This window comes from Geotrypetes seraphini, chromosome 4 (assembly GCF_902459505.1).
Source record: "Geotrypetes seraphini chromosome 4, aGeoSer1.1, whole genome shotgun sequence".
In the NCBI taxonomy this organism is placed as follows: Eukaryota; Metazoa; Chordata; class Amphibia; order Gymnophiona; family Dermophiidae; genus Geotrypetes; species Geotrypetes seraphini.
Genome location: NC_047087.1, coordinates 62,608,784 through 62,634,637, shown reverse-complemented (window position 1 = coordinate 62,634,637; position 25,854 = coordinate 62,608,784). Strand labels below are relative to the sequence as shown.

General features: G+C 39.4%; 1 protein-coding gene across 3 annotated transcripts in view; it reads right to left on the bottom strand.

The window, feature by feature from the left end:
- LPCAT2 (lysophosphatidylcholine acyltransferase 2) overlaps positions 1–25,854 on the bottom strand; it is a 224,545-nt gene that overhangs the window by 157,330 nt on the left and 41,361 nt on the right. For all 3 annotated transcript variants that reach the window (XM_033941429.1, XM_033941430.1, XM_033941431.1), the window contains 2 exons: positions 22,103–22,320; positions 20,106–20,218 (listed from right to left, as the gene is read on the bottom strand). In XM_033941429.1, the coding sequence (XP_033797320.1) occupies positions 20,106–20,218; positions 22,103–22,320 (331 nt within the window). The remainder of the gene's footprint in view (positions 1–20,105; positions 20,219–22,102; positions 22,321–25,854) is intronic.

The following is a 25,854-nucleotide window of genomic DNA, read 5'->3' as shown; positions in this document are numbered from 1 at the left end:
TCCGATTCTTGTAATTTTTCATTTTTTGTTTCCATTTAATTTTATCTTCCACTTTGTCTGTTTTTTGCCATACTCATTCCAGTTTTCTGAGATCTTATTTGAGGGCTAATAATTCGGCGTCATACCATTCTTTTGATGCCCTTGTGTTCTTTTTGTATGATTGAACAGGAGCTATTTGATTTAGTGTGTCTTTTGTGAATTTGTCCCATCTAGTGGGGAAGTCTTGCTCTTCCTCTATTTTGGGGTGTAGTTCATAATGGGTCCAGAATTCTGTTGGATTGGTGATGTTTTTGCAGGTGACTGTTTTTTTCAAACTGGTTTTGTTTATATGTTTTGCTGTTGAGTGTTTCTTTTGCCAACATAATTCAAAATTGAAAGTATAGTGATCTGACCATATGTTCTTAACCCATTTTCCTGCATGGTATTGTATTTTTTTTTGTGTCGGGGTCTTTGTGGGAAAAAGTGACGATGTCCAGTTGGTGTCCCTTTTCATGTGTTTCCTCTTTGTCAGGAATTTCAAAGCCCAGGGTATTTAGGAACAAGTCGATTTCTGTCACTTCCGGTTTTTCCTTTTTCTCTAGATAAACATTTATGTCTCCCAGAAGTAAGTTGTATGGGCCTTTTATGGTATTGGATGAAAGGTATTCAAAGAATTCTTCTTTTGCACTTGACCATTTATTGGGGGGATGTAGAATAGTGTAGCTATTAGAGATTCTTCCAGTTCAGGGTTGGTGATCTTGCAGGTGATGATTTCTAGATCTTCTGTGATTTTTGAGTCCATTCTGGTGAAGTCAAAGTAGCATTTAAGGATTATCGCTAGGCCCCCTCCTCTTTTCCAGCTTCTAGTTATTGGGACGATTTTATAGCCCTGTGGTAACATTTCCTTCATAATGACATCTGTGTCTGAGATCATCCATGTTTCGGTTAGGAATATGATGTCCGGGTTTTTGTGTTCGATTCAGTCATGTATGATGTGTGCCTTATTTCTCACCGACCGGGCGTTGAGATAGTATCTTTTGAAGTTCCTGTATTGTTTGGGGGTGGGGGTTTCAATATGTTTCAGTTGTTTTATGTTTTTTTTGTTTTTGGTCTTGTTTCTGTGTTGTTTGGATGCTTTTTTTTTTTATAATTCTTTATTCATTTTCATATTTTACATGAAGTGTACAAAATATTGAGTTACAACTAATGAATACACAATATCACTTTTATATCTATTACATAATATTCTGAACAAATTTTTTTATCCCTTCTCCCACCCCCCACCCTTCAAGTACTTTCCAATCACCTTATACATATTGTATACCATATTATAACATGTTATGTAAAATTATTTTCACTACCCCCCTCCATGTGTGCCATAAAGAAGACAAGAAAAAGAAGAAAAGAAGAAGATAAATCCTACTATTCATTCAGTACAATACTTTGTCAATGGCCCCCATATTTTTATAAATTTAGAATATGTCCCTCTTTGTATTGCTATTACTCTTTCCATTTTGAATATATGACAAATTGTATTCCACCAAAATGTATAATTAAGGTTACTATGATTCTTCCAGTTATTGGTTATATGCTGAATGGCAACCCCTGTCATGACTAGTAAAAGCTTGTTATTTTCTGGTGAAATTTGACTTTTTTTTCTCATCATCATTCCAAATAACACTGTATCATATGATATTGCTACATGATTTTCCATCAATTTATTAATTTGTGGCCAAATTGCATTCCAAAAACTTTTACTGTAGGGACAACGATACAGTAAATGATCCAACGTCCCAGGTTCCAGATTACAGTGCCAGCATTTATTGGACTTAGAACTATCTAATTTTTGCAAACGTGTAGGGGTCCAAAAAGCTCTATGTAATAAAAAGAACCAAGTTTGTCTCATAGATGCTGACACTGTACATCTCATTCTCCAAGACCAAATTAGTGGCCATTGAGATGCAGTAATTTGATGCTTAATCTCAATGCTCCAAATGTCTCAGACCATTTTTTGGTTTTTTATTCAAATATCCAGATATTAATTTATACCACAATGCGGCTTGATGCCCTAGGAAGTCTGCTTGGAAGCATAAGAACTCTAAACTATATTGATTATTCAATGTTTTCCATTCAGGGAACCCAACCTGAATGGCCTGCTTCAATTGCAACCATTTAAAACTTTGTTTTTTACTAAGACCAAATCTATGTTGCAATTGTGAAAATTCCAGCAGTTTACCTTCCGAAATAACATCATTCAGAGATCTAATGCCTGCAATAATCCAGTCCTTCCAAAGGATTTGAGCTCCGCCAATTTTAATCTTGGAGTTTATCCATAAAGACTGATTAGTTGACTTGTTTATTGGGACAGGTGTTAATTTACTAATAAACCTCAACGTTTTCCAAGTATCCATTACCGTAATATCTTATTTTCTCTGTATCTTCTAGGCATGTTGATACTTGGAAGATGAACTAAATTTAGGGGAAACATAAGGCGCCATTCCAAATATAACCAATCCGGTGCATTATCTATCAGTTCTGGGAGGATCCAATACATATCCTGACGTAAAATATAGGCTTGATGGTTTCTCCCTCCTTAATTGATTTTTGCAAAGATACCAAAGCTATTCTATGCATTTTACCAAGCCAAAGAAATTTCGTTAAAATGCTATTAAGCTTTTTATAAAAGGACCCCTGAAAATAAATAGGTATCATACTCATTTGGTAGCAAACTACAGGCAAGATCATCATTTTAATAGTTTGAACTCTCCCCCACCAAGAAAGATGTAACGGATTCCATTGCTCACATAACTCTGTAACTCTTTTCAATACAAATTTTTCATTTTCTTTTACTGTATCTTCAATTGTATTTTAACTTGAATGCCAAGATATTTAAATCCTTCTTCTTTCCATATGAACGGAAAAGCGTCAAATAATCCTTTTACACAATGAACATTTAAAGGTATAAGTTCAGACTTACTCCAATTAATTTTATAACCTGAAAATTTGCCAAACATATCAATTAATTCCAATAGACAAGATAAGGTAGACTCTGGATTCCTCAAATAAAGTAAAATATCATCCGCATAAGCCGAAATTTTATATTCCATATCAGAATATGGAATACCCTGTATCCCCCTTGCTTGCTGTATTGCTAACAATAAGGGTTCTAATACAACATCAAATAACAAAGGAGATAAAGGACAACCTTGTCTAACTCCCCTCTGCAATTGAAAACCATCAGATATCATATTATTAATATTTAATCTTGCAATCGGGAAGCTATACAATGTTTTTACCATTTGTATAAATCCAGAACCTATACCAACCATTCTAAAGCCTGATACATAAAATTCCATTCTACCCTATCAAACGCTTTTTCTGCATCCAAGGAAACTGTAAAAGCCGGTTCATCCATTTTTTTTTATAAATTTAACATATGAAACAATAATCTAGAGTTATTAGAGGAATGTCTTTTAGCAACGAAACCCGTCTGATGCGTGTCTATAATATGTGGGAGAGCTTTGGCTAATCTCAAAGCCAAAATTTTCGCCAAAAGTTTATTATCCACATTTATTAAAGATATAGGCCTGTAGTTTGAAACCAAAGTAGGATCTTTATTTGGCTTAGGCAAAACAATTACTATTGATTCAGCCATAGTACCTTTAATATCACCTTTTATAAGTTGTGTCTGATATAAATTTAGTAAATATGGGGAAAGGACATTTTGAAATGTTTTATAAAATTCTACTGTATAACCATCACCACCTGGAGCGGATCCAACTCTAAGAGATCTCAACGCTGTTTCTAATTCTTTTAATGATATAGGTTCATCTAAACTCCGTTTTATATGATCAGGAAACTTAGGTCCAATAATTAAATCTAAAAAATTTTTACCATCTTTTTGTCTCTCCAAATAAGGCTCGGAAGAATACAGGTCCTTATAAAATTTTAGAAATTGCTTTAAAATTATATCCATTTGATTGGTTATTATACCATTATCATCTTTTATCCCATTAATGTTAGTTCTTCTTTTTTTTGCTTTAAGATAATTTGCCAATAATCTTCCCGCCTTATTAGAATTTCCATAATACATTGTCTATTTGGAAAACAAGTCTCTTCTTATCATTTTTGAAGCTAATTTGTTATATTTACCTTTTGCTTTCAAAAGAGCTTGTAATACATCATGTTCCCATTTGCTTACCAATTTAGTTTCTAGTATTTTAATTTCTTTTTCTAACTCTATATACTGTTTTTTAATCTGTTTCCTAACAAAAGCCGAATATGATATAATATGACCTCTCATAGTCGCTTTAAAAGCGTCCCATACATTTTCAATAGATGTATCTTCCACTAAATTAATTTGAAAGAAATCACTAATTTGTGTTTTAAAATTTTCCAAAAATTTTTCATCCACAAGCAATGCATTATCAAATCTCCAAAGAAGTCTTCTATTTTCTAATTGATCTAATTGTAAATCTATCCATACTCCCGCATGATCCGAAATGATAATGGGATCAATGGAAGCCTTAATCACTTGCTGCACCTTATGTGATGAAATAAAAATATAATCTATTCTTGAAAATGATTTATGAACCTGTGAACAAAATGAAAATTCCTTTTCATTAAAATGAAGAATACGCCATATATCCTTCAAATCACATGATTGAACCAAATTATCTAAACCTAAAGATTTTATACTTTTACCTGGTTTATCCATTAATGGATCCATTACAGCATTAAAATCTCCAGCCACCACTAAATTAGAAGCAGCCAGTGGTAACAACATATTCTGCAATTTTTTAAAGAATTCTGATTGATTCGAATTAGGGGCATATATATTGAACAACGTCAGGGCATTATTTCCCATACTTATATCAACATGTAGCCATCTTCCATGTGGGTCCGAATTTACTATCTTAAAATTGGCCATACACTTTTTATTTATAAGAACTGCTACTCCTGCTTTTTTACCCTCTGCTGGAGCAAAAAAACATTCTTTCACCCACCCACCCGTTAGTTTCTGTGATTCCTTTATATTAAGATGGGTCTCCTGCAGACAATAAACATCCGCGTTTTGCTTCTTTAAAAATGATAATACCTTTTTCCTTTTGATTACATGATTCAGGCCATTGACATTAATAGAAAATATCTTAAGACATAATATATTTTATACTCCTTATCATAATCTTCCTCTTCCCTTCTTCCATAACTAAGATCTAAAAAACTTCTCCCCATGGCACACATTCTTACCTCCAAATTACCCAATCCCTTATTAATATTTTCCTTAATCATCCTAGTAATATCTTTAATACCCACCTTCTTCCCACCCTTCCCCCCCCCCCCAATATAATGACTGCTTAAGGACACACATTGGACAGTAATCCCAACTTCCCCCCTCCCCCCAGGCAACCAATATTTATTAATAACCCCTTTATCCTTTATTGAGACAAACTCATTACCTCTCCACAATATATCTAATTATATCTCTCTTCTAATCATAAAACCTTTTTTCTTTTTTTTTTCCATTTTAAAGCAATTAATTTCTCTATCTATTATTTAACCTTTAGTCACATAACCATATTTATTTCCTAACATTCCATTAATGCATTTTTATCATTTCAGCAATCTCTAATTCATTCCCCCAACATTTTATTTCATTCAAGAAAATTCTATCATAGTCATATATTTAATAAAAAGTATCATTTTCCTATATCTTATATTATCTAATCCATCTTCTCCTATCCTCCTTTAAATATCCAACAACAAATATCCATCTCTTCATATATTTCTGTTAAAAAAAAATTTCAATTTTATAAGTTTTTATCCCCTATTTGTATTTAAACATTTGTATTTCATTTTCAAAATAATTTTTTTTCCCCCTTTTTATATTTCCTCTTCTCCAAATTAAATCCAATCTTTTTAAAACTATATTATCACAACATCAATCTTTACATTCCTTCAGCTACCAATAAATTCTTATGTATCTTTCTTTTATATTATTCATTTTCCTTTCCTTTACTTGCATTTAAATATCATATAACTTGTCCTTTCTATCATTAGTCCATTCTGCAATCTTTTCCTTATTGTCCTTTCATTCTTTACTTTCTCCTTTTCTGACTTATTAAATAAACTGAACTTTCATATTTATTTCTTATCTTCATCCATCCACTCTTAAAGACTTTTGACTGCCAATTGTCATTCATTTTTTTTTTATAATATCCTTTTAGTCTAACAGTCCTGCTTTCTTCTTCTTCACATCTATTTATTTTCCTATTCAGTCTTCACTTTTCCTTTTGTGTTAATTTGTCCAGTCCTTTAATCCTTCTTGTTCATTCTTTACTCCAATAACCTCGAAAAAATATGTGAAACACACAAAAAAACCTTTAGCAGGCAAAGATACAAGTTCAAAATAATTCCCAGCTGGAACTGTAAGAGAGAAAGTGAAGGAGTCTCAAGCGCTCACAGCTAAAAGCTCAATATATCTTGAGAGCTAATAACCATAGGGTGAGCTATCATTGATCCTTATGACTTCTCTCAAATTATTTATCAAAACCACTCTGTGTATTTTTTGTATTTTTTTATATATAAATTTTTTTATATTTTTTAAATAAATATTCTTCACACAAAGTTTTTAAATATCTATATATGTATACATTTTCTTCTCATGATATACTTATTAGTATTTTTAAGTTTCCTTCTATGAGGCTTCAAGTACTTATCTCAATAAAGTAGTGACATAATAGCAATAATAAAGGGTTATTGTCTATGCTTTTATATTATCTGTGTGCTTTTCTGAGTGTCACTGATCATCCCATCTGACAGAAATAAGTGGCGGAAATAGTGGTTTTTAGCACAGGGAGATGCGCTGAATGCCTTGCGCTGCTCTCAATGCTCATAGGCTCCCTGCGCTAAAATCCGCTATTGCGGTTTAGTAAAAGGGGGCCATAGTGCAAAATATAGACAGCAGATATAAATTCTCAAAATAGACACATTTTGATCACTAAATTGAAAATAAAATCATTTTTCCTACCTTTTTGTCTGGTGATTTCATGAGTCTCTGGTTGCACTGCCTTCTTCTGACTGTAAATCCAATATTTCTTTCTTCTGCCCCTCCCCTTTACTTTGTCTCTCTTTCTCCCATCTGCCTGCCTTTCTCTCTCCCCCTGCCCCCTCTTTATTTCTGCCTTTCTTTCTCTCTCTCTCCCCCTGCCCCCCCCAAGCCACCACGCCGATTTCTCCCTGCTGCTTCCCCGAGCCGAGCCAGGCCAGGCACGTACAAGCGCCGGACTCACAAGACTTCACCTCTGATGTCAATTCTAACGTCAGAGAGGAAGTTCCAGGCCAGCCAGGCAGCGATTGGCTGGCCCAGAACTTCCTCTCAGACATCAGAATTGACGTCGTAGGTGAAGTCTTGTTAGTCCGGCGCTTGTACATGCCTGGCCTGGCTCGGGGAGACAGGAAGAAAAAGATTGCAAAGGCAACACGATCAACTCACATTGCCTTTGCGATCTACTGGTCGATCGCGATCAACCAATGTGGTAGACTATGAAGTCCATCCTACATGAAGCGACGACACGCTACATAAGAACAGTAAGTATAATGAAGTATAAAAATTTTCAAATTGAGAAGAAATTGAAGATCTGGTTTTGACTAATTGTCCTAATGAATTTTGGATAGATGTGATATGTAATATCTTTTGGATTTAATTTTAAGGTATCTGGCCAGTGGACGACCCATAAGATTATCCCCCATATAGTGACCAGAATTGGAAATGAAGATATCTTGCTGGCTGTGCATGAAACTAAAGTATTATATTCATATTTAAGTTTTTGGATATGTTGGAGAATAGTTGGGTCATGTAAGTGATTAGACATATGTTGTATTTCTAATGTTTTAATAGCGTTTTCTAATTCTTTTTCTTTTTTCATGGACTGTTTTTTTTTCCAAGAGGCAATTTTTATCAATTCACCTCTAAGGGTTGCTTTATAAGCTTCCCAGATTATGGAAGGACAAACTTCAGGATCTTTAGAGTTATTTTCGAAGAATTCTAATGTAAACGAATTGATTTTTTCAACAGTTTCTTCATCCAAGAGTAAGGCGTTGTTTAGTCGCCAAGAAGGAGATTCATTACGTGGAGCCGAAATAGAAATATATAAAGAAATGGCAGCATGGTCCGTAAGGGAGATTGGATGTACAGTGGTGCCTCGCATAACGGACGCCTCGCACAGCGAACGCTGCGCACAACGAACTTCAGGTCTTGCTTCCCACAACGAACTTCATTTCACACAACGAAGTCGCCCGAGCTGCATCCTTCCGCGCAGTGTGCGTGACGCTACCGGCTACCCTCCTCCATCAACCAAATGGGAAGTTACATCATGAGGGGAGAGGAAGGAGGAAGGAAGCCGTTGGCAGCATACGCACTGTTAGAGCCCCGTGGCTTGTGTTAAAGTTGTTTACAGACTTCAACAGCAGCGGGAGAAAGCAGTCGCCGGCCCTGTTTCGCCGATCGAGGGGGGGCCCTGTTTCGCCGATTGAGGGGGGGTGCCTGGTGTTGCCAATCACTGCGGGGGGGGGGGGGCGGGCTTTGGCAGAGGTGGGAAAAAGCAGTAAATGAGTGGAAGTTGGCAGGCCTGGGGATGGAAGGGCAGTCGAAATACGGAGCAGGGGATGAGAGGGAGGGAGAGAAGGGGAAATATTGGACAAGGGCAGAAGGGATGCTAAATCATAGGGTGACAGGCAGAGAGAACAACAGGAAAAAGAGTGGAAGCAATCTTGAACCCTGAGGGTGAGGGAAGAGAGAGGTGGTGAGATGATTGATCATGGGGAGAGGGACAAAAGGGAATAGAGATGGGATAGGAAGATAGTGGAAGTAAAAGGACAGGGAGATGTATGTTTTTAGATGTATCTAAATAAAAATAATAACAAAAAATTTATCTTTTTTTATGTCATCTTAGCATATTTTATGCTACAGAACGAATTATTTTTTTTAACATGTATTGTTATGGGAAAACGCGTTTCACATAACGAACTTTTCGCATAACAAACTTGCTCCTGGAACCAATTAAGTTCGTTGTGTGAGGCACCACTGTATACTAGTATTAGTAAGGTCATGAATGAGAGAGGAGGATATGAGAAAGAAATCAATTCTCGAGTATGTATTATGTGGTGGTGAAAAATGTGAATATTCTCTACCTTTCGGGTGAAGTAGTCGCCAAGGATCTACAAGGGAGAAAGCATCTTTTAGGGCCTGTAGAGCTGTGAAAGACTTGGTCTTGGATGGTTTACAGGAAGAAGATCTCTCAATATACAAGTCTTGGATTTAGTTAAAATCTCCACCCAATATCAGAGAACAAGAACTGAATTCAATTAGCGCTAGTTGAATGTCTCTAAAAAAATCCGGGTGATCTTTAACCGGGCCATAAATATTGAGAAGAACAAAGTCCATTGAGTGCAACGCAGCATGTACCAGACACCATCTTCCCTCCGTGTCTGTTTTAATTGAATGAATAATGGGAGAGAGTTTATCTTTAAGAAAGATAAAAACACCATTTTTCTTTTGATAAGTCGCAGGGGAGTATATATGAGCAGAGTATCCCTTTAGTTGAAATTTCGTGGCGGCAGCAGATGGGAGGTGGGTTTCTTGTAATAAAATTACGTCTGGATGTTTATTGGATATATAATTGGATATCTTTTTTCTTTTAATGGGATGATTCAGGCCATTCACATTAAAGGAAAAAACATGTAGGTCAGCCATAATATATGATTTGCGTTGGAGAGATATGCATTTTTATACTTTTTTATATTTATTTTTATATTTATACATTTTTATACTTCATTATATAAATCTGAAGTTGCGGCTCCTGAATCAGATATAGACTCTTTTCTTTCCTCCTTATCTCACCCGACCATATCGGAGCCTGTTAAATTGGAACTAGATTCTCCGATAACCATAACAGAAATAGAAACTGCTATATCTTCTCTACCGACTGGAAAAGCCCCAGGTCCGGATGGTTTTACTAACGAATTTTATAAACTATTTCGAAACATCTTAGCTCCTCATCTCCTTACATACTATGATTTCCTCCACTCCTCTCCAGATAAACAATTTAATTTCACAGAAGCCACCATCGTTGTAATCCCTAAACCTGACAGAGACGCTACCTTGGTCAAAAACTTCCGTCCCATCTCTCTCCTTAACTTAGATTATAAAATAATGGCAAAGTTACTTGCATTAAGACTCACCAAAGTGATTCCACATCTTATACACAAAGACCAAACGGGATTTATTAAACAAAGATATATAGGAGATAACCTACGACTTTTTCACCACATCAATGCTCAAGCTAAAACATTGACAGACCCAATAATAGGCCTAGCTATAGACGCTGAAAAAGCCTTTGATCGAGTGGAGTGGTCTTTTCTTTTCAGTGTCCTAAAATGGTATAACTTTGGATCATTTTTCACGAAATGGATAAAAACATTATATCATAGTCCTAATGCTCGTATTCTAATTAATAACTCTTTATCCAATAAATTTCCCCTTCACAGAGGCACTAGACAGGGCTGTCCTCTCTCACCACTATTGTTCAATTTAGTGTTGGAGCCTCTTCTCTCTGCTATTCGACAATGCCCTCTAATTAATGGTATTCCCTCCTCTGATCGAGACTTCAAACTAGCAGCATATGCTGATGATGTATTAATTTTTCTAAGGAACCCTCAATCTTCTCTCCCTCATCTTATACATATCATCAAACAATATTCTAGCTTCTCAGGATATTCTGTAAATTGGGAGAAATCAGAAATCTTTCCTCTGAACAATAACATTTTTCAATCAGACTTGGCTAATTTTCCATTCACATGGTCAAATGAAGCTGTGAAATATTTGGGGATTTTAATACACAAAGATCCAGTCTTTGCTCAAGATCTTAATATATCCAAAATCAAAAATTTAGTTCTTAACACTACATCTAGGTGGTCTCCACTTTATTTGTCTTGGTGGGGTAGAATAGCATCCATCAAAATGACCCTAGCACCTCAAATTAATTACATCCTCTCAATGCTTCCTCTTTTATGCCAGAAATCATTTTTCCATTGGCTAAATAAGAAGCTATCTGAATTTATATGGAACAAGAAAAAACCTCGAATTGCTCTAGCCAAGCTGAAGGCCTCTAAAATTAACGGTGGTCTTAACTTTCCAGATTTCTACCACTACTATATTGCTTCATTAACTAAATATGGAGCTTACTGGGTCAATGACTCCTTCTCTCAAGACCCTCCTAATTGGTATGAAATGGAATGTTTTCTATGCAAACCTTTACACATCTCTTGCCTATTAACGATATCAATACCCAGACATTTGAGAAAATACTCTCTTTTGAATTCAACGCAGCATGCTCTCCATCATTTAGATAAAATAGCTGATATCTCAATTAGTGTTAGCCCACTCATGTCCCTTTGGAATAATCCCAATATCCAAAACCAAGGCAAATCCCTTTCATGGAAACGGTGGCAACGGACAGGTATATGGTTTGTTCATCAATTATATACTCTTAATAAACTAATCCCTTTTGATATACTTTGCTCCACATACCTACTAACATCCTCTGCTTATTCACAATGGATCATACTCAGTGAAATACTGTCTTCTGTACAGATACAATATGACTTCATATCTTCTAAAAATACTATTTACCATTAGTCTTTATGGTCTCTATCAAAAGGGAAAGCTATATCTTTTTTTTATAATATTCTAAGAGACCAATCCTTCACTTTCTCATATTATGCTATGAAACACTGGGATAATATAATAACCATTCCACTTTCTGACATTGACTGGGAACTCTTTTGGTCTTCAACAAACCGCCCACTTTTATCTTCTAGAGTTTCACAATCAATGCTCTTTATAATGTGGAATGCAATATGGACCCCATTTCGTATGTGGAAAGCCAAATTAAAACAAGATTCTATCTGCTGGAACTGTTTGAAAGAGGAAGGAACTCTTGATCATATGTTCTTCCATTGTACTCTGGTCCGTTCTTTTTGGTCCAAAATCTGGAATACCATACAATCTATCACCAACTGCTCAGAAGAGATTTCTATGGACATTATAATCCTTCGATCTCAACACTCCTGTTTCGCGCAATCAAATTGTCCTCCTAAACTCATTGATACCATGTTTGTGACTGCTCTCATGCATATTCTGAAAAATTGGAAATCATCTTCGTTATTAGATTATACTTTTTGGTGGAACTCTCTATGTATGTACCACAGATTTGAATCATATGCATATGAAAATAAAATTTCACTCCGTAAATCCATGAATTGGAAAAACAAAAAATCACCCTGGTCATTTTTAGATTCATATGTACACTCTACTATGTAGACACTCCTGTCTTCTCCTCTCTTTAAAAATTTTTTTTTTTTTTTTCTTTCTCTTCTTTTTTCCTCTCTCTTTCAATTTTTACTTTGTCCTATTTCACTTTCTATTGTCATACATCACCACAAACAAATCCAATACTCTGAGCTTTTCTTAATAATATGGGCCTTTATAAATAACTGTATATTAATGCAAAATGTTATACTACTTTTATGTATTTGAATTGCTCCTTGTATTTTTTAAAATACTGAATAAAAATTTATTGAACTAAAAAAAAAAAAAAAAAAAAAAAGAACAATAAGTAAACGCAGGAGAAACAAAAATCCCCAATGGTTCAGCAAAGATATTTCAGACCTAGTTAAAAAGAAAAAAGAAGCATTTATCGCCTACAAACATTTAGGAAAACAGGAGGCGAAAGTACTCTCTAGACCAGGGGTGCCCAATGCGTCGATCGCGATCGACCAGTAGCTCAAGAAGGCAACGTGAGTCGATCGCAGAGCCCATCCCAGACTCCGTGATAGACTCGTGTTGCCGTCCTGATCTACGGGCGATCAGCCTTCCTCTCCAGGGCCTTTTAGCTGGGCAATCTGCCCAGCTGTCATCTGCCGCTGCTGAACATTAAAAAAAAACCCCAAAAAACGGCTTGGAGATTTCAGCCCATAGCGAACTTATGCTCCGGGCTCTAACATGTGCATGCCGGCTTCTCTTCTCTTCCCTCCGAAACCGGAAGTTATGTCCGGTTGGGGGGGTGGGGGGGGAGAAGGGAAGCCGGCACGCACATGTTGAGAGCCCTGAAGCAAGCGTTCGCTACGGGCTAATGCATGAGACAGGTTAGTGAAGCATTTGTTCTTCTTCCTGCCGGGTCCTGCCTACTTTCTGTTTCCGCGAAGGCAGGACCCGGCAGCATTTCCCCCAAAAGGTTGATCACGATCTTGGGCTGATCAGCCTTCCTCTTCCCAACGGCAGAATTGACGTCGGGGAGAGGAATGCTGGTTGGCCGAAGCAGGGAGAGCTTGGGGCCTGTTATTGGTGGCGTTTGGGTCCTGGTCCCCGATGGCAATGGCAGTGAGAAAGAAAGAAAAAGGGCAGGCAGGGAGACAGAAGGAAAGAAGAGAAACAGAAAAAAAAGAAAGGGAGGCAGAGAGAAAGAAAGGGCAGGGAAGAGGAAGGAAAAATTGGGGGAAGGAATGAGGTCTGGAGGAGAGGAAGCATACAGGCTAAAAGAAGGGAAGAAAGATTGTATGCACATTCAGAAGAAGAAAGTGCAACCAGAGACTCATGAAATCACCAGACAAGGTAGGAAAAATGATTTTATTTTAAATTTAGTGATCAAAATGTATCTGAATTTATATTTGCTGTCTATGTTTTACACTGTGGTCCCCTTTTACTAAACCGCAATAGAGGTTTTTAGCGCGGGGAGCCTATGAGTGTCGAGAGCAGTACTGGGCATTCAGCGCAGCTCCCTGCGCTAAAAACTGCTATCGGGGTTTAGTAAAAAGGGAGGGGGTATATTTGTCTATTTTTGTATGGTTGTTACTGAGGTGATAGTGCATAGAGTCATCTGCTTTGACCTCTTTGAAAAACCCTGGAATAGGAATGATAATTAACATTTTCTATGCGTACAGTGTGCTTTGTGTTTTTTTTTATTTTATTGTTGGTAGATCATTTTGACTTGGTCATTTAAAAAGTAGCTCGCAAGCCCAAAAAGTGTGGGCACCCCTGATCTAGACAGATCCAGAGCTGTCAAAAAAGTAGTCAGAGAGGCCAAAATCTGAATGGAGGAAGATCTAGCACGGAACATTAAAAAAGGAGATAAATCTTTCTTTAGCTATATTAGTGACAGGAAAAGAAACAAAGATGGGATTGTACGCCTGAAGCAATCGGACGGTAACTTTGCAGAATCAGATTCTGCCAAGGCAGAACTACTAAACAAATATTTCTGTTCAGTCTTCACATGTGAAGCACCGGGAGATGGTCCACAGCTTCAGACGGGAGATAACCAGAAAGACCCGTTTCAAGATTTCTAATTTACGCCAGGTAGCGTCCAGTGTTCCCGCTAAGCTGCGCTGGCGTGCGCTGGCGCACAAAATATTACATCGCAGCGCACAAGTTTCTCGTCACAGCGCACACACGTGCTTGCAGGCAGGCGAGCTGGCAGTCCATGTAACGCGTCGCAAAGGTAAGGGGAGGCTGGGGGAGGAATCGGACGTCGGGGTGGGGGTGCGAGCAGGGAGGGGGGCGATCGGAAGAGGCGTACGGCAGATGGCAGGGCGGCGAGAGGAGAGTCGGGTGGGGGGGGGGGGGAGTAACACCGGAAGAGAGCGGCAAATCCGGGCAAGGCAAGACTTGCAGAGGCGTACCTAGGGGGTGCGGGGGGTCGATCCCGACGGTCCGCTCAGCTCGCCAACAAGGAGAGGCAGCCGGACTCGCGTACGCTCCGACCGCCTCTTCTTGGGGATGATGATGAAGATATTGATGATATCTAACTTGAGTGAAGAATTGATTCCATTCCAGTTTCACAACAATTATTCTACAACATATTGAGTGAACTCTTCTCACTGAAGGCAAACTTTGTGCCCAATAAAATGGTTTTCAATATTTTGTTTTAATGTATTTATACTTTTGTGTAGAAGCTGGAATTGATAGATTGTCTAGAAATTGAAAGCATCAAACGTATTGTCTTCTGGACTGTTTTTAATTTACAGTTTACACATATGGATGTAACAGACATAACTACATTTGTTGTAAAACATTTATTAAGATATCATTTCATCCCTACAATTTCTGTAGACTGTTTTAAAATAAATTTGAGTTTTTCTGGTAAAAAAAAAAAAAAAAAATAAAGAATTTTGTACTTTCAAGAATTAATGCGTTGTTTTGTGTTTTTAAAAATATTATTTAACGTTATTTAATTTAGCGTGTAGGCCTAAAATTCCTTTGAATACCTCGTCCTCATGTATCAGCAACTTTGACAACATATTTATTTGGCTCATAACTTGCTGGCGCCCGATATTTTTAGCTCACAGTGAAAAAAGTTTGCTCACAACACCCGCCCGCTTAGAGGGAACACTGAGCGTCTACAGCGAACTATCAAGACTCAAAGTGAACAAAGCCATGGGACCAGACAACCTACACCCCAGGGTGCTCAGGGAGTTATGTGAAGTCCTGGCAGAACCATTATATGTGCTTTTCAATCTTTCCCTACGCACAGGAAGAGTCCCCTTGGACTGGAAAACCACCAACGTAATCCCACTCCACACAAAGGGCAGCAAGACAGAGACAGCAAACTACAGGCCAGTGAGTCTCATGTCTATAGTGTGTAAAGTCATGGAAACACTGATCAAACGGAATCTTGACACAATCCTAGATGAGGAAAACCTACGTGATCCCCACCAACACGGGTTCACCCAGGGTAGATCCTGCCAATCCAATCTTATTAGCTTTTTTGACTGGGTTACTAGACAACTGGATGCCGGGGAGGCACTGGACGTGGTATATTTGGACTTCAGTAAAGCAGTTGATAGCATCCCACACCGAAGGTTATTGAACAAGCTGAAATTGATGGGATTGGGAGTCACTCTAACTACATGGGTTGGGGACTGGCTGAGCGGTAGACTACAAAGGGTGGTGGTGAACGGTACCTCGTCAGAAGCGTCGGACGTGCTCAGTGGAGTGCCGCAGGGCTCAGTCTTGGGCCCGATTTTATTCAACTTATTCATAAGAGATATGACGCAAGGGCTTAGGGGAAAGGTATCACTGTTCGCCGATGACGCCAAAATTTGCAACATAGTAGGCAACAGCTTATTACCTGACAATATGACACAGGACTTACTGCTGCTGGAACGATGGTCAACGACTTGGCAGCTAGGCTTCAATGCTAAAAAATGCAAGGTAATGCACCTGGGTAAGAGAAACCCGCGCAGAACTTATGCACTAAATGGAGAGACCTTGGTAAGGACCACGGCAGAATGTGATCTAGGAGTGATTATTAGTGAAGACATGAAGGCTGCCAATCAAGTGGAGAAGGCTTCCTCCAGGGCAAGACAAATGATGGGTTGTATCCACAGAGGTTTTGTCAGCAGGAGACCTGAAGTCATTATGCCGTTGTACAGATCCATGGTGAGGCCTCACTTAGAGTACTGTGTTCAATTCTGGAGACCACACTACCGTAAGGACATGCTGAGGATCGAGTCGGTTCAGCGAATGGCCACCAGGATGGTCTCGGGGCTAAAGGATCTAACGTATAAAGAAAGACTAAAGAAGTTGTGGCTGTACTCACTTGAGGAACGAAGAGAGAGGGGAGACATGATTGAAACGTTTAAGTACATCACGGGTCGCATTGAGTCGGAAGATGATATCTTCTGTCTCGTGGGTCCCTCGACCACCAGAGGGCATCCGCTGAAAATCAGAGGAGGGAAGTTTCAAGGAGACTCCAGAAAGTACTTCTTCACCGAAAGAGTGGTGGATCAGTGGAACAGACTCCCACTGCAGGTTGTTGAGGCCAGCAGCGTGAAGGAGTGAAGGATTTTAAGAGTAAATGGGATGCTCACATGGGATCTTTAAGGGAGTAAATTTGGGAGCGAATACTTTGGAATGGGCAGACTTGGTGGGCTATAGCCCTTTTCTGCCACTATGTTTCTATGTTTCTAGCCATTTGGGCACCCCTGCTGTTATGGTATCCTGTGCTGACCTGAGGAAAGGGGTTTAGTTCCAAAAAAAAAAAAAAAAAACCTGCCTTATTTCCATTTCCTATCTATAAACTTTAATCAATACAGTTACAATACTACTTGATTCTATGTAAAGCAACAAAAATTTTTTTCTATCTTTTGTCGTTTCTGCTTTAATCTTCTCTTCGCTCTCTTCTTTCTATTCAGCATTTGTCCTCGCTCCCTTCCATGCAACATATGTCCTCTCTTTGCCCCTTCCAGCCAGCCTCTGCCCTCTCTCTCTACCCCTTCCATCTACTGCACACCCTCTTTCTGCCCCGTGCATCCACTGTCCACCCTCTGTCCTTTCCATCCAGTGTTTGCCTTCTCTCTGTTCCATATGGCATCTTCCCTCTTTCTATGTCCCTTCAGTAACCTGTATATCCTGTGCCCTTTCTCTCCTTTGTACATGATTCATTTCAGCTTCACCCCCCTCCCCTATGCTCTGGCATCTCTCCTCCTTTCCTTCATTCCTTCCCACTCCACCCCATGGTCTGGCATCTATCTCCTTCCCTTCTCTCCCCCCATCTCTCCCTCCTGCTCCCCTCCATGGTCTGCTAGCTCCCTTCCTTTTCCTCCCTCTCATGGTCTTAGCATCTCTTGCTTCTCCTCTCCCTGGTCTTTCCTTCTCCCCTCTCTCTCCCCAATTGGGTGCTGCTGCAGCAGCAATTCTTTTCCCCTCCCCAACTGGGTGCTGCAACAGCTTTTCTCTTCCCTCCACCCAATTGGGTGCACCAGCTTTTCTTTTCCCCCTCCTCTCCAAAAATTGAGTGCAACAGCAGCAGCATTTCTCTTCCCTTCCCCAAAAAATGGGTGCAGCAGTAGAACATTTCTCATCCCCCCTCCCCCATTCAGTGCAGCAGCAGCATTTCTCTTCCCATCCCTCCCAACTCACAAACCTGTCGGCAGAGTCACTAGGCAAGTTGTAAGCTTACTTGCTTCGGGCCTTCCTCGTTGCCGGGTCCTGCCTACTTTCTGTTTTGGCGAAGGCAGGAACCTGCAACGAGGAAGGCCCAAAGCAAGTAAAAGCAACAAGTTGTAAGCTTCCCTCCAGGGTTGTAACGTGTGGTGCCAACTTCCCTTCTCTTCTCTCCCCCCCACGGGACGTAACTTCCAGTTTCGGAGGGAAGCTTACAACTTTCTGCTTTTACTTGCTTCAGGCCTTCCTCGCTGCCGGGTCCTGCCTTCGTGGAAACAGAAAGTAGGCAGGACCTGGCAATGAAGAAGGCCCGAAGCAAGTAAAAGTATGTTGACAAAAAAAAAAAAAAGGCAAGGCATCAAACAAAATTTTCGGCAGCAAGTCAGCCCGGAAAGGAGCATCAGCGGCAGCAGCAGATTTGCCAGGCGGTCATCTAAATTAGCCGGGAGAAGCACCCAGCTAAAAGGTCTTGGGGAGAACACTGCAAAGTTTATTGAAGAACCTGATGATATAAGCCATCGAACCACTCTTGGAGGCCCATTGTACTCTTTTGCTTGGCTTTGTTTCCTGTGCTTTGGGTTCCCTCTCTCCTGCTGCATCTTTTTTTTTGGTGGTTTTACTTATTTTTTTGTTTTATGGGTGTGGTTTCCTCTGGGTATTTAAATGCTTTCAGCAATGGCGGCTTCCTTTTTGAAAATTCTTTCATAGCTTTTCAGTGTTTTTGGTTACTCTGGCATGTTAGTTGGACCGAGGTTAAGTGGACACATTTCATGGTTTATTTGATTTTACTCAGTATCTGTGCTTTTTTAATATGGCTTGAGGTGCATTTCTTTCTTTATACACTTATTCAGCATTTCTTGCCCCTGTTTCTGACACTGCTACTTGCAGTTATTTCTGCCACGCAGTTGTATCAGTATCCTTATACGCTTTTAATTGTACAGTACGGCAGGCTCTTTCATATAGTTCTATTTATTTTCCTTTTGGGTTGGTGTTCTGTTTTTTTCAATAGTTTCTGTTGTATCATCAACCTTATTGGTGTCACTTTTAGCATTTTGGGTTTTCCATTACAGCTATGCTGACGGGGCAGTTTCCTTCTTTGTTGTTCTCTGTTCTTTTGGCTTATTTTCCTTTGGTGTGGTTTTTCTTCCCTCTTCCTCCCTTTCTTTTTTCTTTCTCTCTCTTTTTTCCTTCTTTTCTCTTGGCCCCTTTTTTTTCTTTTCTACTATTTCTCCTTTTTTCCTCCTTACCTGTGGCTTTCATATCTCTCTTTATACTCACCTTCCTCTTTCTTCAGTTCAGGTTTTACAATGCATGAAATGTTACACTCGAGATTCTCTGTATTAACATTCTATAAAGTTGCTATTTTGTTACAAAGTTATGTAGTGATACACTTGAGATTTTCTGCATTAACATCCTGTATGGTTGTTAGCTTGTTACAAAACTTGTTCTTTCAATTAAATAGCTTTTGAAGTTTTTCACGCAGCTACATGTTTTGCGCTCTTTTATTGTCTTATGTTATGCTATAGTTTTTAGAGTTTTTCTCCTGATGAAATATGGTATTTTGATGGTCCTATTTCCATATTTTTACTACACAGCTTTGTTTTATCCCAGACCTGTTGCCTGTGAACATATAACGCCACAGGTTTGGTTCCACTTTTAGGTATATGTATCATTCATTATATTTATATGTATTTATTTATTTACTTGATTGGCCTCTGGCATTCATTTACTTGTATGGCTTAGGAAAAAAAATTGTAAAATTTTTTTTAATTTTTATATGATGTGTTTTAATATGTTGTGTTATGTTTTTATGTTTAGTGATCCCTGATGCAGGCGTTCCTCAGACGCCGAAACACAGTGCTGTGTCGGGTCCACAGCTTCTGCTTTTGTCCTTTTATGAAATAAACAAGTTGGTTTTACATCAGTGTTCTTCAGTGGAGTACTCATTGTCCATTCCCACTTCCTTTGTACTGTAACCTTTTGGTTGTACCACATATCACCTTTCTATCAAATGCCTAACCCAATTTTACATTTCAGCTTCAGGAGGATGATTATTCAATATGGACTGTGTATTCTACAATTAAGATTGCAATTTATTATTCGCTGATCTATAATTAAAACTTACCTGTGGCCATTCCCCATTTGAAGTTGCTCGTCTTTCTATCTCATTTGCTGTGTTCTTTCTAGAATCTGCGTCAACACGAGATACCAAAATAGGCTGAGTGGCACGAAGTAGTCCTTTAAAATAAATACTATAGTCAAATATTTTAAGATACATAAAAATTACAATAAACACTGATCAAACTTAAAATCATTTTTTTGGTATAGGTTATGTAGTAAGGTGCCCAGGCAGACCACAATCTCAGCAGTAGCCTAAGTGGCAGCTGAAAATCACACCAGTATCCTATACAGAATCGTGTCTGTCCACTTAACCCCGCCTAACCATCCCGATTCTCTAACCGGCGCACAAGTCACAGGCGCAGGTTAGAGAATCGCGCCTGTTTCCATGCCATCAGCTGATTGCAGCAAGGGAATCTCCCTGCTGCAATCAGCTGAGTGGCAGGGAACCCCCTCACCAACACTGTCTCAGCAGAAGGGATGCCCACTCCCTCCTGGCGCCAGTCCCGCGATCTCCTGAACTCCCGACACCCATCTGACATTCCACAAACACCCCCTCACAACCCATCTCCACCAACACCTTCTGAACCTCCCCACTCCGTACCTTTAGGATATGGCTGACTTCTGGGAGTGGCCTAAGACTCTGATTGGCCAGATACCTAAGGACCTTCTTAAGGGGCTCACCCAAGGCCATTTCTGGACGAAACCATGCCCAGCCTTGGGTGAGCTTAAGCATCCCTAGGCATCTCCCTGCACCTGCGACAAGCACTTACAGTGTAGGTGGCCTGTCTCAGGTTTCTTTAAAAAAAAAAAAAAAAAAAGGTGCATCCCTACTGCTGCCTAAAATTGGGACGCTGTTTATAGAATTTGCCCTTCGGGCCAGTAGATTCTAAAAGTTTTGATCTAGTCAATCAGCTCCTAAATTTTTCCAACTATATCCCATTGAAAATACAACCCCCAACAGAGAACACTTTTATAACTTAAAACCTTTGAAGGAGGGTGTTATTAAAAAAAACAAAAAACAAAACCAAACAAGTTATCATGTGAATGGCAGTCCCAACAACTATTTTATTTTTATTAAACAAGGAGTGTAATTCTCAAAACGACCTCTATTATCTATAAGACTATGCATAAATTTTACCTGTCATTTGGAAAACTGCTTAAAAGGACTAATACATGCACAGAGCCAGCAGGGGGAAGCCCATAACAGCTGACCAGTAGTAGAAGCCTGAAGCAGCCTCCTGCCACTCAGCTGTATGGGCCAGGAAGAGTAGTTTTGGTTTTCTTTCTTTTAATGGGCACAGATGTTGTGAGTTTTGAGCATATGCCCTGAGAAAACTAATGTACACACAGTTTAGAAAATTTAAAGAACATGTGAACGTTTCATACTTACTGCAAACAGACCCTAGAAATGTTCCCTGTTCCCAGAAAAATTACGAATACAATAAAACCTTGGATTGTAAGCAACTTGGTGTGCGAGTGTTTTGAAAGGAAAGCAAAACATTTTATTAAATTAACTTGATAAACGAGCAAGATCTTGCAATACAAGTGCATACAGTAAACACGTGTCAAGACATCACAACTGAGCCGATGGCTCTTCTCTCTCAGACGCTGCGGGAGTGTAGTGACTGTTCTAAACAAGCGAGGTCTTGCAATACAAGTATGTATAGTATTTTATATTAAAGTTTTGGGATTGTGGAATGAATTGTTTGAATTTCCATTATTTCTTATGGGGAAATTCGCTTTGATATGAGTGTTTTGGATTACAAGCATGTTTCCAGAACAAATTATGCTCGCAAACCAAGGTTTTACTGTAGAATTTTACTTATATATTTTGTGGACACTTTTCAAAATGCCTATTTCCACAGATAAAGTATAGCTTTACATATGAAAATGACCAAAAAAGTTGTCCTTCCTATATATGTAGCATTATATAAACAGAATTAAAGATAAATTCCAACTGTTGATATAAATTAAATATTAGTGCATAAAACATATACCTACTACCAAGAATTGGGATATATGTATTTTCTATTCTGGAGACTGTTGATGGCAATCCGGCAACAATACAAGCAGCCACATCAAAGAAAGATGAATGAGGAGCTGTGACAAGAATTGGTGCTTCCAAACAACTTGCACATCTTCCTTTCACTTTTATTAGAAATCCCATTGAAAACATCAAAGTTTGAGCCAGGAAGCTAACAAAATGACAAATTAATGACCTTTAGGGGGGAAAAAAGGAAGGCAAATATTAGTACATGCAGTTATTAATAATCTTCCCACAGTAATAAAAACAATAGTTTATTAATGTTAAGGTGGTCTTCATGTACAGACCACATCTGACACAGAGCACTAGGTACAGTGTGCAGTCTGACAAAGTCAGCATACATGAGAGTACTGGAGATAGTGAGCAGTGCAGTAGGCAGAGAGCCATGATCCTGCCTGCTGGAGCAGAGTTGGAGACAAACCAAATGGACTAAGCAGCACAGCAGAAAAATTATCTGGGCTCCATCAGCTCATAGTATGGTGCACATGCTGGAACTGAGATGTGGGATAGAGGGAAGAGGCACTACAGTGGACCTAAAATTGAGGAAAGATTACTAGAACTTGCAAGGAGCAAAATGGGGACTCATGGACACCCCTCCATGTTCACCTCCCCAATAACACATTACTCCAGAGGGAATACTGCATTGGCTTGTAGTGTTTTTGCATAGAATCTCTCTATCCTAAGGCCTGAAATTCCCTCTTCAAACTCTAGCCTTTGCCGTTCCATCTCTCTCCAACTTAAAGATGCCTTCCTAATTCTGTCTGTCCCCTCAGGCACCCTCTCCCAGACTTCTTATCCTCTTACCTCTAGGTGCACACCCTACATCAGTGATGACGAACCTTTTAGAGACCGAGTGCCTAAACTGCAACCCAAAAACCCATTTATTTATCGCAAAGTGTCATGGCAATTTAACCTGAATACTGAGGTTTTAGTTTAGAAAAAACTCATGCATTAACATCTTTTGTCTTAAAAGAAAAACACAATAAGAGTTTTCAATGATTCAAACACACAAAAAAATGAAGCACCCAATACAAATCTATCTCTATACCAAAAATAGCTAACACTATTAGTTAACACCAAAGAAATGGATATTTCCTGAATCAACAATCTGTTCCCCTCTGCTAATGCTGCGAGCTATGCTCCCCTCCAACCCCACCACAGGAATCACCTTCGGCACAAATAGGCTGCTGTCCGCACCTCACGCCGCATGTGAGCCATCCTCCTTACTCCAGAAAGGGAAGGGAGGAAGGGCGGGTGATGTAAGAAAGGTCCTCAGGTGCACGTAGAGAGGGAGGGACAGGAGCAGCCCGGCCCCGCGTCCCTCTGGCTTTCTAGTAGCGAACTCTGTGCTGGGGCAATGGCGCACGTGCCCACTGAGAGGGCTCTGAGTGCCCCCTCTGACACATGCCATAGGTTCACCACCATTGCCCTACATCATTCTTCCTCTTCCCTACCTTCCATAGCACTCTAATGTTGATCTCTGCCACTGACGCATGGATTCTCAACTTTCTCCGTCCCCTTCTATTTCTGCTCCCTCAATCCCCCCCCTCAAAAAAAAAATCCCTATGGCATACTCAGCTTTACTCCCCACCCGCCCCCTCTCAGCTGGGCACACATTCACCTTGTTCTGTCTCCCCTTCACCTATTCAGGCACACTCAGCTTGCCCTGTCTCCCCCTTCTCCCCCTCCTCATGGTACACTCATCCCAGTTCCTCTCTCCCCTGCAGAGATTACATGGCAAGAGGAAAAAGTGAACTGCAGTTCCTCTCTCCCCTACAGAGATTAAATGGCAAGAGGAGGAAGTGACCTGCTGAATATCGGGTCACTTCCTCTACCAGATTAAACCCATCTGCTTCTTCCTGTAAGATTAAATATCTTAGTGAGAGTTTACTGACAACTCTGGACTGCCTATCAAAATCTAGGTCCCTAGGTTCATTATTTCATTAAAGTGCTCTCCGACTACAATAGCTACAAATTACAGTAGCTGGAAATGATGTCACAAGCTACCATCATCCATCTTTTAATCATTGCATTCTTTTTTTATTTTTTTTTTTCAGAAAAAGGATAGTAACATTAGTTCACCAAAGCATCATTTCAAAAAAAATAATATTTAAAAAGTGAAAATGTTAACAGGATGTTGCAATAAATAAGCTGAATTACATTAAATGCAATCTCTGCAGAAAATCCCAAGAAAATTCAACTCCATGCCCATAAAAGTGAGGAAAAAAATGATATAAACCATCACAAGACTGCTTGTGACATTGTATGATAACACTGATATTCTCTTATGAGCATAACAAATTCATTCATATTATTGATTGCTAATGAACTGCCTCTTCCTCCCCACTACCCTAAAAAAAACAATGTCTCATTTTCTTCAATTACTACTACCCCATTTTTCTTCTTTTGAGACATTTCTCAAAGGCTATTCCATTCATCCTTCCTAGATCAACGGTGAAAGCCACTTTCCCACCCATAAGAACTTAAGAATATCCTTACTGGGTCAGACCAATTGTCAATCAAACCCAGTAGCCCGTTCACACGGTGACCAATCCAGGTCACTAGTACCTGGCCAAAACCCAAGGAGTAGCAATATTCCATGCTACCAATACAGGGCAAGCAGTGGCTTCCCCCATTTCTTTCTCAATAACAGACTATGGACATTTCCTCCAGGAACTTGTCCAAACCTTTCTTAAAACCAGCTACATTAACTGCTCTTATCACAACCTCTGGCAATGCATTCCAGAGCTTAACTATTCTCAGGGTGAAAAAAATTTCCTCATATTGGTTTTAGAAGTATTTCCCTGTAACTTCATCGAGTGTCCCCTAGTCTTTGTAATTCTTGACAGAGTGAAAAACCGATCTAATTATACCTGTTCTACTCTACTCAGGATTTTTGTAGACTTCAAGCATATCTTCCCTCAGCCATCTCTTTTCCAAGATGAAGAGCCCTAACCGTTTTAGTCTTTCCTCATATGAGAGGAGTTCCATCCCCTTTACCATCTTGGTCACTCTTCTTGGAACCTTTTCTCACACCACTATATCTTTCTTGAGATAAGAAGACCAGAATTGAACGCAATACTCCAGATGAGGTCGCACCATGGAGCAATACATGGGCATTATAACATTCTTAGTCTTGTTAACCATCCCTTTTTAAATAATTCCAAGCATCCTGTTTGTTTTTTTGGCCGCTGCTGCACATTTGGTGGAAGGTTTCATCGTATTGTCTACGATGATACCCAGATCCTTTTCTTGGGCGCTAATCCCCAAGGTGGACCCTAGCATCTGGTAACTGTGATTCAGGTTATTCTTCCCAATGCACAAACGTCATCAAAGCAAATGCCATAAGGCGGTAAGAGGGACCAAAACAGACTATGAGGAAAAAATAGCCTAGGAGGCAAAAAATTTTAAGCTGTTCTTTCGATATATTAAGGGGGAAGGCAGCAGTGGGGCCGTTAGATGACCATGGAATAAAGGGAGTACTAAAGGGGGACAAAGCCATCGCCGACAAACTGAACACATTTTTTGCATCTGTATTTAACGAAGAGGATATATCCAATACACCAGAAGCCGACAGGCTATACACAGGAAATGAAGATGGGAAACTGACAGGGTCGACAGTCAGTCTAGAAGAGGTATGCAGGCAGATTGCTAGGCTTAAAAATTATAAATCCCCAGGACCGGATGGCATCCACCCAAGGGTAATCAA